At 43.0% G+C, this 13,493-nt stretch overlaps 1 protein-coding gene across 1 annotated transcript in view; it reads right to left on the reverse strand.

Moving 5' to 3' along the window:
- The window catches only part of CFAP47 (cilia and flagella associated protein 47), a 1,765,744-nt gene that overhangs the window by 861,263 nt on the left and 890,988 nt on the right, over positions 1–13,493 (reverse strand). The window contains exon 43 of the mRNA XM_029603108.1: positions 13,008–13,116. Within this exon, the coding sequence (XP_029458968.1) occupies positions 13,008–13,116 (109 nt within the window). The remainder of the gene's footprint in view (positions 1–13,007; positions 13,117–13,493) is intronic.

Raw genomic sequence — 13,493 nt, forward strand, 5'->3', positions numbered from 1 at the left:
TTCTGTGTGCATAAATTGTGCTAAGCCTGACAAACCCCTGCTTGCCCAATTGGAAAGCAGAGAATTAGCCAGGCCTAGGGTAAACCCTGGGTGCCCAACAAATGAGAGATAAGGGGAAATTTCCCATGAAGACTGAGGTTTACCACACAACAACCTCCAAGCCTGTTGGATAGCTGGAATGATGGGGTTAATATGAAGAAATTCTGGAAGCATAGAGCCAGGGACATGTAAAAGTTTTCCAAGCTTTAGCGGACTGCACCAGGCTTGTAAGAATCCAGTTGCAGAGGCTACATCAGAACCACATAACCAATCTCAGACATGGAGAAGTAAACATGCAAGATTATATGTCTGCTGGTCTGGACAAGCCATCCCGCCCTCTACTCATGGTGACTGTAGATATCTCAAAACCAAGAACACCCTTTTATCTCCCCACAGAAATGTCCTGACAATACTGTCTAACTCAACACTATGCTTGCGTTTAACCCAAATTGGTACAATTTGGAGCATGTACAACCATCTTGGCAGCTCCATCATTTTAAACAGGTGGATCCATCCACTGATAGTGAGGGGCAAGGACTTCCACTTAATCAATTTCTGCTTGGTCTTTAAAAGTAGAGGCAGGATATTACAATCATATAAGTTCTGCACATCTAACGGGATCTTAATCCCCAAATATTTCATCTCCTTGAGCACCCACCTTAGGGGAAATGGACCTGGCCATGAAGCTTGAAGGGAACCAGTGATATCCATAGCCTCTGATTTGTCTAAATTTATTTTAAGACCGGAAAATTTACCAAAGAGAATCTGTAAACTCATTACTGCCTACAGTAACTGGATGGGATCTGTCAGAAACACTAGGTCATCATCTGCGAAGGCTTCCATTTTGAATTGCTCTCCTCCTTTCTCAAAACGCCTAATCTCTGGAGATTCCTCTATTGTCCATAACAGTGGATCCAAAGACAAAATATATAGTAATGGGAACAACGGGCATCCTTGTCTCGTGCTTCTATATAATTCAAATTCCTGTAACATACATCCATTTGCCAGCATAACTGAGCAAGGCTCTTGATGTTATAGTTGAATATTGTATAGTATATCTCCCTCAAACTCATATCTACGAAGAATGAAAATAAATATCTCCACACCACCCAATCGAATGCCTTTTCAGCATCGAATCCTACTACCAACCCAGATGTTGTGGAGAATTTACAGTGTGTCATTGCTGTCCATAACCGTGTAATGTGTTTGCTTGCGGACCTGCCTTTTACAAAGCCAGCTTGATTTATTAGAGCAGGTAACACAGTATTTAAGCGATTAGCTATTACATTGGCAAACAGTTTTAGATCAAAATTTAAGAGAGATATGGGCCTGTATGAGGTCGGAAGACATTGGTCCTTTCCCCTTTTTGGTAGTAGAAAGAACCTCTAAACAGGGCATCTGTGAAAAATTCTCGCATAGTGCCACCTATATCATTACCTGGAATTTTATAGAAATCTGCATTAAGGCCTTCAGGCTTTAACGTCTTATGTAGAGCACTAGATTTGATCCCATCCATGACTTCTTGAATCTCTACTGGTCTATTTAACCCAGACAACTGATCAGCAGTTAACGTTGGCAACTGCAGCCCTCGAAAAAACAGCTCCACCACTTTGCTAGCCCCCTCTTCATTATCATCTTGGTATAACTGAGCATAAAAATCTCAAAAGATTTTGCATATTTCTTCTGCATTGGTCCATCTTATCCCATTCCGATCCTTCAAGGCTTCAATATAGGTTTGCCCTTTGCTCAGTCTTTATTTATTTATTTATTTATTTATTTAAGTTACTAAGTTGGCCATCAATTTCCATGCTTTGTTACCAAAGCGATATAATTTATGAGAGGACTAAAGTAGATCCCTTGTGGTTTATTGATGCAAACAGAAATTTAAGGCGTACAGAGTCTCCCTGTATTGTTGCTTAGTGTGTGCAGATGGATGCGCAATAAACTGACTTTTAGCTTTTTGAAAATCTTTCTCCAACTCCACTACCCATCTATTCAGCAACTTAGCCCTCCGAATCTGGTATGCAATAATTTCCCTCCTCATGATGGCTTTCCCTGTTTCCCAGAAGAGTATAGGATTCACCTGATGTTGAGAATTATTCAAATCATACTCTCTCCATTTTTCCTTAAGATATATTTGGAAGTCATGATTTCCAGCGAGATGTATAGGAAACTTCCATTTCTGAGTTCCCTTTTGAGGGCCCCCTAACCGAAGATCAATCCAGATCATAGAATGATCTGAGAATTCATTAGGCCCGATGTCTGCCCTACTCACTTTAGAAAAACTAAGCTGGGAGAGAAGTATATAATACTTAGGTGTGCCTTGGCAATATGCATAAAAAGTTTTCTCTTCTGGGTGTATGAGCCTCCATAAATCCAACAATTACATTGCTTACAAAGATATGGGATTCCCATATTTTTTTCCCAGTGCAGATGATGGTGTCTGGGAGGATTTACTATACTATACAATTCAGGTCACCCCCTAATAACAATGTGCCTTGCATATGTTGTACAAGAGTACTCACTAGCTCCTGAAAGAAAGCGTGGCTATAAACATTAGGGGCATATACACTGCAAATCATGATAATCTGGCCATACAATTTCCTCATGACTATTACGTATCAGCCTTCCTTATCTTTATGTGTAGATATGTCCTCAAAGGCAACTTGCTTACCTACCAAAATAGCTACACCCCTCTTCCGTCCCACTGCAAAGGAGAAAACTATAATGCCTACCCAGTCTCGGGCTAATTTATTGTGTTTGCTATCAGTAAGATGCATTTCTTGTATGCAAGCAAATTTTGCTTGGTGTCACCGAAGTGATGTTAGTAGTTTGGCCCTTTTAACTGGAGAGTCTAGTCCCGCTATATTCCAGGAAATGATTCTCACCGCATCACCCATATTTGATCCAGTATTCAACAAACAGTTGCTTATGAAAATACCATTTTGATAACCAGAAAACACTGATTCCCCCCCCCCCCCCAGCCTAGGGAACTGCTGTTCATATTCATCATCACACAGTTAATCCTGAAAGGACTATGAGAAAACTTCTGTCAGAAAGCATCTAGTTTAAGACTTTTTATCCCCTCGAAATCCCCACCCATTCTTCCCTCCCTCCCCTCCCTCCCTTCCCTCCCCCCCAAATACAAATACAAAAAGAAAAAATAGCTGTCCCTCCTTGAGGACATGAGGTACGAATAACATGTGGATGGGTGCCTCTCCCTAATACCGCAAAAACTGAGTAAAAAGCAAACATTTAAAAAACAAAATAAATAAGAACAAGGTTAATGGAAGAATTAACAGCAGTCCCCAAAGCATTTGAGCCCGGATGATCTATGCCAATATAAATGACTATTATGGTTGTTACATGGAAAAGGTTTTGGCAAAAATATAGAAACAATGTTTCATGCAGTATCACCAGCCTATTTACAAATAGACAGAGCTGCCACCTCCCTTTCAGGTAGAATGACTGCAAATGATTGTGTAAATGACCAGCTCCATCCCCCTTAGCGAAGAAATACTAAACGGTTAGGCGGTAAACTCAGAAACAAGCCATCAACCCCTCTGTTGTAGTGCCATCTAAACGCAAAGTCAGATTTTCTGCACTTGAAAAGGCATTGCCAATTGATACTACTGTCGTACTAATGGCCTAGCCTTAGTCGCTTGCAGCTTCACCAAGCCTCTGCCACAGTAGAGTCAACTCCAGTATGACTCACCATTTGTCCCATGCTGTGAATTCTGCCACCAGTTAGAAGGAATAGGAAAACAAAACATTAGGTTGTGGTGGCACATGCCTGCGTGATCTACAGAAGGAATTGTGTCCTGTGTCATTCAGATCAAGATGGCCAAATTGAAAATTGAAACTTTATTGCTATCCAAAAGCATTGTCAGACTCCAACAACAATAAAAGTTACAAATTGTTGACGAACTGGCATGCTAATTATACTTCTTCAAAGATTTGTATACTGCCGTTATGCCAAACCTGTAATCATGCTGGATATTACAAAGCAAATTTGATTTTCCACTGCACTAATGTTGCACAAACAGGGTTATATTCCTTCCTTTTCACTGACTCCACTGAGGAGTAAGCTTGAAACAATTGTATGGAGGTACCTTTATATTTAACCTCTCTCAGTTGATGGTATCTTTGCAGCAGGGCCTGTTTGTGTGCAAAATTGAGCACTTTGGCCAGAGTGATCCGTGGTCTTTTCTACCCGTCCCGCTTAGCACAGAGGCGATGAGCTCTCTCAATTTTCATGACCACCTGTAATTCAGGCATGTTGAGAGCTTCCGGGAGCCATATTTCCAGGACAGAGATTAAGTTGGACTCCTCCACGTGTTCTGGCAGGCCCACCAACCTAATATTGCTCCTCCATGAACGATTTTCCAAATCCATCTTTGCTTCTCCTTCGCCTGGCTTTTCTCTTTCTTTTTTTTGCCCCCTTTATGGGCATGTTTCCTGGCAATTTTTGCATAAATCTATCAATAGACATATATATTCCCATGGGTGCTGCTGAGTGTTCAGTTCTGAGCCGTTGAGGGGTAAGATTGCAGATGATTGAGGGGAAGGCACCCAGAACTCCGAGAAACACATCTTCCCAGACTCACCACATTACGTGATCCCGTGGTTCATTTTTTAATCTTTTGTTAAAGGGCCAATTTTGGTAGGTGGTGATTTTAAATTAATTCTAAAACCTGGGTTGGATAATTCGGCAGAATTAGGGAGGGTAATATGGAAGCAAAAGGAGAAGCTGGCACAAATGATTCAGACTCTGCACTTAGTAGATGTATGGAGAGTCCTTAAACCATTGACTAGAGATTATACTTTTTTCTCTACTCCACACGAAACATACTCCTGGATTACTTTCTGATAGGAAACTCTTTGATGGAGGGCTACATGATGCAGGTATTGAGAGCTACACCTGGTCGGACCGTGCTCCAGTATGGTTAGATCTTGTGGGGGTGCAAACACCAAGCAGGAATGGAAATTGAATGACATACTACTTAGAGATGCTTTCATTGTTGGGAAGATACAGGAGGCAATTCAGAAATATATGGACTTCAACAAGATGGAGGAGGTTAAGCCCAACATTGTTTGGGATGGATTAAAAGTGGTTCTATAGGGCAAACTAATCTCGTGGACAACATGGAAAAAGAAGGAAAGGGGAAAGCAGATTAATATTTTACTGGTCAGTATTAAAGATTTGGATGCAGCATAAGAGGACTGGGTCTCAAAAAGTGTAGCTGTGGTTGGATAAAGATAGAAGGGCAATGAAGGATTTTTATGTAGACTCTATTAACTAATCATTTTTGTTGATGAAACAACCATATTTTGAATTTAATACATTTTCTAAAATACTGGTTCACAAATTAAAAAAGAGAGTGGTCTAATCACAAACAATTCAAATCATGGGGAAAGATGGCAATATGGAGTATGATCTAGAAAATTAGGGAAAGATTTAAGCAGTTTTATCAAGATCTTTATATGACAGAAACAAAGATTAAAGATAAAGATATAGAGGGATATCTAAATGGAGTGCAGCTTCCGAAGCTTACTCAAGCTCAGCAGGAAAATGTGGATAAGGAAATCTCTGAGTTCAAAAGATTGCAAGCAATTAAGACCCTGAAACCAGACAAAGCATGGGTTAGACAGGTACATGGATAGCTTTTATAAACAGTTTGGGAATATGTTGGTGGCCGTTGAGAGAGATGTTTGACTCCCTGCTGGGGGTAGGGGGCATAACTTGTCTCCTTCTATGAAAATGGCGGCTATAGTGATCTTATCTAAGAAAGGGAAAGATAAGATGAATTGTGGATCATATTGGCCAATATCACATCTTAATGTGGATATAAAGATATTAGCGGAAATACTAGCTAATAAGCTGGCTAATATTATGCCTAGTCTAATTCATGCAGATCAATCAGAGTTTATTCCTGGGAGGCATACTGCAGATAACATAAGGCAGGACTTAAATCTTATTTGGGTAGCGCAGAGAGAAGACATCCCATCCTTGCTGCTTGCAATTGACACCGAAAATGCTTTTGACTGGGTCCATTGGGGGTATTTCGAAAGGTAGGGGTGGGCAACAATTTTTGTAGGGGGATTAAGGCATTGTGCACAGAGCTGGCAGCCCATATTCAAGTCAATGGGGGCTACTCGGACTCTTTTTCCTTGAATAGGGGGGCAAGGCAAGGCTGCCCTCTTTCCCCACTTCAATTTGTCCTAGTTATTGAACCATTCGCCATCCAGATTTGAAGGTCTCAAAATATTCGAGGGGTAGGAGTGGGATCAGTAGATCTTCAGATCTCATTATACATGACAATGTCCTGTTTTCTGTCTAACCCTAGGGGATCGCTACATGTGATTATGGTAGAGTTAGAATAATATGGACAAGTGGCAGATTTTAAGGTAAACTATACTAAATCAGAGATATTGAATATTAACGCCCCTGAGGTGGAAAGAAAGGTCATGCGGGGTCAATTTCCATTCCTTTGGGCGGCTAATTATTTAAAATATTTAGGGGTCTATATCACAGCAAATAGGCGTCAATTATTTGAGGCAAATTATACCACACTGTTGAACAGGATTTACAAAGACCTAGTACTTTGGACAAATGAACCCCTTTCTTGGTTAGTCAGGATTGTGGTTCTAAAAATGATTGCCTTGGCCCAGTTGTGTTATCTTTTTTTAATCACTCCCAATTGAAATCCCCAAAGCTGTGTTTAAGCAGATCCAAAAAAATGTTTAAACTTAGTGGCAGAGACTCCCGAGGGTAAAGCGGGAGAATTTATACTAACCTCAAGGCATGAGTGATCTGGCTGTACCGCATGTGGAAAAATATTACATTGCCTCCCAATTGAGAGTGTTGACTGAATGGTAGAATAAGAGGAGGATTAAACTATGGGTGAAGATAGAACAGGAGCAATTGAGTGAAATCCCATCACAGGTTTATCCATGGGTGACCAAGCAGAACAGAATTTGTGAGGGGACAGAGAATCTATTTATAAGAATAGTAACTTTGGATAGATTCTATCATGGGGGCAATGTTCACCATTAATACCTAAACGGTATAATAAAGGTTTCCACTGGGAAATCATTTGGGGGGTTTTCAGAAGTGGGAAATATGGAGACTTGTCGCAAGTATGTCACAAGGGATGATGATCGAGGGATCAGTTCTTGTTCCCCACCACAGATTTATTTGCTTATTTTCAAATTAGACATTATCTTGATCATGCAGTAGGTAAATCTCTGTTGAGCCAAAACTGCATGGTTTTGAAATTTTATGTGCTGCACCCACAACATCAAAGGGGCTGATATTAAAGTTGTACAAAATATTGATTTCTTATCTATCTGATAAGCTGGGACACAAATTGGCCTGGGAGCAGGAGTTGAAAATGACCCTAGAGGTGGAAGATTGGGAAGAAATAAGGATTAAGGTGATTATATCCTCCATATTGTGCAGCTGGCTGAAAACACACGTAAGGTTTACTATAAGTGGTACTTCACACCCACAAGATTGAGGAAAATGTATGGATGGAAGTCAAATAGATGTTGGCAACAGTGCAGGGAAGAGGGCAATATGGGCCATATCTGGTGGTCTTGTTTGGCAATATCTTCCTTTTAGAAAGACATCCAATAGTATGTATATGCTTTGATGAAGCACAGAATGGACTGGGGTCCCAAACTTTTCTTGTTTAATGCACCCCTGGAAGAAGTACCTGGTCATGTGAATACATTGGTAACTCAAGTCTGCTTTAGGTTTAAGATGTTCTATTGCAACCCAATGGAGGCAATCAATGGTTCCAGACTTATTGCAGGCATGCTAGATGGTGGATAATATTTCTAGGATGGAATATCTGATGGTGGTTAGGAAAGATATGGTGGCTGAATTCTCATGGGTCTGGCAGCCCTTTGAAAACAGAGATTATAACAGAGACTATAACTATATGTGATGGGGAGGGGGATGGGAGAAGGGGAGACGGAGGGGAGAGGGATGAGATGAAGAAGGGGGACTTAATAGGTGGTTCTTCTTCATCATGATGGGAGTTTGTTGATGCAGTGTAAGGTGTACAGCAGGTGTTGTTATTGTTATCTTTATAGGGAAGAAATTTATGTTAGCAGAGTAATACTGGCTATTGACTGACTCTTTTATACTCAAAAGAAATTCTGGAATTGTTGTGGTTTATGTCTTAATAAAAATTAATAATAAAAAATAAAAATTATAAAAATATCATAAACTTTTCTTACATCCCTCCCATACCTATCCCTAAGGTCCTTCATTTTCAATTTTTATTTAATTTTGTCTGAAAATTTCAATGTTACAACAGAAAGGAAATCAGTGGTAAAATGAGTTTTCCTCTGATTTTTCTCCTATGTGTTGTAGCAGTTATTTTTCCACTTACTTTTTTTGTTCTAACATTGAACTTCCCATGCAAAATAAAATAAAAAGTGAAAAAAACAGGTCCCTTTCTATCCCCAATATGGCAAATTACTAAAACTTGCTCAAATTCAAATAAAATGAAACTAAAGACCAAGCTAAAAATGTAAGTATCCAACAGACAAAAAGCTTTCTGAAAAAGCCAGGACTTCACTGCCTTCTAGTATTAACCTTAATTCCATTAAATACAAGTCCAAAATATACAGTGAAATGCTTCACATTAAAACAATCCCATCCAGTCAATCTGATAACAATATTATAATATGCTCTTTTTTCATCCAAAGTAACTCATTTTTGCTCATTTTACTTCCAACCAAAAAGATTTTTAGAAACCACAGGATCTCATACCCACACAAGGTTTAGGGGCACACCTTAACAAAAAGTTGTGTGTGTCTAACCTTTGACTATAATTATAAACACAGAAACATAGAAATGACAGCAGAAAAGGACCAAATGGTCCATCCAATCTGCCCAGCAAACTTATGCTAGTATTTGCCATATGGTACAGGTTACCCCCATGCTTATCAGTTTCCCAGACTGTTAAAGTCAGGGCCCTCTAATTCTCCCTTACCCCTTGCTGTTGAAGCAGAGAGCAATGTTGAAGTTGTATCAAAAGTATCCTGCTTATTGTGTTATGCGTGCCGTCTGCGGCAGACCCGCAGCTCGGCCCCCTCACCTCTCTCAAGTGACTCCAGTGCCTGGTCCCTTGTCTCTGGCGGTGGTAGGCCGCTGACTCTGTCCTCAGTGCCCTCAGTCCTCAGCTACAGACCCTGGTAACTCCGGTCCAGCTACAGCTCCTGGTGCTCCGCGTCGGGCCTCTCCGCATGGCCCGCAGAGAGACGCTGCTACTCGGCGCCACTCCCCTCCCTAGGCGCGTGTGCACGCATCACTGTGACTTAAGTAGGGCTTGCAGCGGGAACCGAGCCGCAGCCCTGGATGATGACGTCAGTGGAGCACTGGTATATAAGCCCGGGCTCTGCTCCCTAGCTTTGCCTTTGCAACAGGTCTCCTCGCTGGTCGAGTACTCGTTGCCTCCTTAGGGATTCTCCTCGTTCCTCTATTCCTGATCCTCGCTGACTCCTGTTCCTGGTTTCCTCGTTCCTGTGCCCTTATTCTCCAACCTACCTTCGGATTGCCTTCTCGGATCTCGACCTCTGCTTTGCCTGACCATACCGTTGACTCTCTCCAGACCCAGACCTCTGCATTGCCCGACTACTCCGTTGCCTCTCTCCAGACCCAGACCTCTGCATTGCCTGACTACTCCATTGCCTCTCTCCAGACCCGGACCTCTGCATTGCTTGACTACTCCGTTGCCTCTCTCCAGAGCCAGACCTCTGCATTGCCTGATTACATCTGCCTATCTCCTCACTCAGACCTCAACCTTGCTTGCCACCACTTCCAGATTGCCGCCAGTCCTTACTCCAGCTTGCTTCTCGACGCCTCTTCAGTCTGTGTCCTGGACTTGGCCTATTCAGGCTTAGGCCTGCTCTTGCTCGGGCGCCCCTTGTCAGACTTTGTTCCTTTGGCACCCGGGTCTCCGGGACTCTACCTTTTCCAGTATAGACTGTATCTTTCCTCTCTTGCTGACTCTGGACTGACCTCGATCCTTCCATTGATGACAACATACGGAGGCCCACCTAAGTCCAGCCGGCCCCGGAACCCAAAGCACCAGCCGGCCTCCGTCCATCAGCCCACTTCGCAGGTTGACGGTGGGGACTCGTAAGATCCTTCCTGCGGGTTGCCTTAACCCCACCTTGGCCCAAGGGTCCACCTCCAGTGCAACATATCGGTTAAGGGTAGTAACATATTTTGTGGGTTTCAATATTGACAATTTTTTTGCCCTCATAAATAGTGATCAACTTATCAAACTTGGGGCATCATTCACTAAGGCATGATATTTTTCACTCAGGGAAAAATACCACAGGAATCACAAAGCCACGGTAAATGACCGTGCTGCTTTGCAGACTGTGATAGTTTCCCATGGGGAAAAATACCACAAAACCGAAAGCTGCCACATAAAACATGCGAAGGCCCACCCCTCTCCCCAGATTCCTCCCTCTTCCACATACAAAGACATCCTGTAGTCATTGATGATCTAGTTGGGTCTGGAGTGCCCATTAGGCTCTGAGTCCAGGTGGTGGCGATTTTCCAAAATGGCACCACCTGGTCTTTGCCACATCATGAGGGGTGGGTCAGGCAACTGACCAACAAGACCACATTTTCCTATAAGATGGGGTTCCAGGGGGAACTATGGTAGAAAGCATGTGGTTTTCAGTCTCCCAAGGTCAGATTTTCTTGTGAAGGGGCAGGGGTTGAGTGTTGGGGCTTTGTTGTATCTTTATAGAGTGTTTTTTTTAAATTTACAATGACAAGCAACCTTCAAGGGAGAAAAAACATTCTGTCTAAGCAGACCCCTGAGGGTTTGTACATTCTTGAGGAGGCCCTCTCAAAACCAAGTAGCCCCATTAATGCTAGGGTATGGGTGCATCAGGACGTGCATTAATGTCCTGATGCACCTGCAGGAAATTAACTAAAAATCCTGAGCTGTAGTTAATTTCTAGTCATATAGGGGCAGAATTTTAATATTACGCGCTGGGGGTACATTTGTGCGCGCTACCCGGCGTGCACAAATGTACACCCGATTTTATAAAATGCGCATGCTACCACGCGCATGTTATAAAATCCAGGGTCAGCGCGCACAAGGGGTTGCACATTTGTGCACCTTGCGCGCGCCGAGCCCTAGGGGAGGCCCGATGGCTTTCCCTGTACCCTCCAAGGGCTCAGACAATGTGCTGCTGAATATATGGGCCAAGTTAGCTGGATAAGTTTATCTGGCTACCTGGCCAAGCTGCACAATGGCTCAATATCTACCTCTTCATTTCTATCAGAAGCTTTCTGTCAACAGCTGCAAAACAGAAATAAAAAAAATATTGACAGAAACAAAATAAACTAATTTGAAATAATCCAAAAGGCAGAAAAAATGTTTTCTATTATAGGTTAATGTTTAAAGCAGCAAATAATATAAAATGATCTTTCATTAGTTTGGCAGAATTTTAAAGTCAAGGTCTGAGAGTAAACAGGGAAATTTTTTCCAAAGCTTACATCTGTGCAAGTAGAGGAGCAGAAATTAGAGATGTGAATCATGTGCCCGATCATCTTAACGATCGGGTTCGGCTAGAGGGGGGAAAAAATCTCATTGTGGGTGATGTGGGTGATGTGAATCGGAATTGGTTCCGATTCACATCGTTATTTTTTTTGTAGTGAGGCCTGACCCTTTAAAATTAACCCCTTACCTTCCCGCACCCTCCTGAACCCCCCCAAAACTTTTTACGATTACCTGGTGGTCCAGTGGGGGCGCGGGGATCGATCTCCTGCTCTCGGGCCATCGGCGCTATTTTGGCTGCCACTCAAAAATGGCGCCGATGGCCCGATAAAAAAAAAACCCACCTGACCCTTTAAAAACGACCCCTTAGCTTCCCCCACCCTCCCGAGCCCCCCAAAACATACCTGGTGGTCTAGTGGTGGTCCCGGGAGCGATCTCCCGTTCTCAGGCCGTCGGCTGCCACTCATATAGATGGCGCCGATGGCCCTTTGCCCTTACCATATGACAGGGTATCCGTGCCATTGGCCGGCTCCTGTCACATGGTAGGAGCACTGGATGGCCGGCGCCATCTTTAAAGATGGCGGCGGCCATCTTTACAACGACGGCAGCCATCTTTAAAGACGGCGTCGGCCATCTTTAAAGACGGCGGCCATCTTTAAAGATGGCGCCGGCCAGCCAGTGCTCCTACCATGTGACAGGGGCCGGCCAATGGCACAGATACCCTGTCATATGGTAAGGGCAAAGGGCCATCGGCGCCATCTTTATGAGTGGCAGCCGACGGCCTGAGAATGGGAGAACGCTCCCGGGACCACCACTAGACCACCAGGTATGTTTTGGGGGAATCGTGAGGGTGGGGGTCATTTTTAAAGGGTCGGGTGGGTTTTTTTTTTTATCGGGCCATCGGCGCCATTTTTGAGTGGCAGCCAAAATGGCGCCGATGGACCGAGAGCGGGAGATCGGTCCCTGCGCCCCCACTGGACTACCAGGTACTCGTAAAAAGTTTTGGGGGGGTTCGGGAGGGTGGGGCAAGGTAAGGGATTCATTTTATTGGGTCAGGGTGGGTTCAGAGGTTTTTTTGGTGTGCCGGTTTTCCCCGCCCTCCCCCCTCCCCCGATTTATGATTTTTCACGATAAATTGGGGGAATTTCTATTGTATCGCGACTCTTAACAATTTTTGACGATTTAAAATATATCTGACGATTGTTTTAAATCGTCAAAAAACGATTCACATCCCTAGCAGAAATGGTCAGCTAAAAATCTATAGAACTTCAAATTTTGCTGAACGATGCTGAGAAATCATTTCTATGTTTCTATGTCCTCTTCATGAGCTATTTTTCTGAAAGGCTTATTTGAGTTATCAACCAAGCATGTTTATCACACAACAAAGAATCTTCCCATCTCTCTCTTCTTTTTTTCAGTTTACTCTACCTGGTGCAGTGCTGCTCACTGCGAGGATATTCAGACTAGATGTGGGAAGCAAAGGCAATGGCAAAGGTAGGATACCTGCTCCTTCAATTAGGTACACAAATTCCCCAATCTGCAACAAAAAAGCATGTGCATATCAGTTCCAAGAGCACGCAAGCAGAAGACATAACAACCCAGTAAAGCATAAATGTGCAAAAGTTACTCAACTTTCAAGGAGAACATAAGGAAAATTATGTTTCTTACCTGATAATTTTCGTTCCTGTAGTACCAAGGATCAGTCCAGACTGCTGGGGTTATGTCTCCCCTCCAGCAGATGGAGTCAGAGAGAAAACTGAAAGCACCTCCCAGATATACTGGTGCGCCACCTGCCGTCCTTCAGTATAATGGATAACAAAGCAGAAGAAGAAAGAACTCCTCCGCACCCTTAGCCAAAGAACCATTGCAACTGTCTAGCTCAAGTAGTAAGTAAGGTAAAAAACAGTTCAGAAA

This window comes from Rhinatrema bivittatum, chromosome 5 (genome assembly GCF_901001135.1).
Source record: "Rhinatrema bivittatum chromosome 5, aRhiBiv1.1, whole genome shotgun sequence".
NCBI lineage: Eukaryota > Metazoa > Chordata > Amphibia > Gymnophiona > Rhinatrematidae > Rhinatrema > Rhinatrema bivittatum.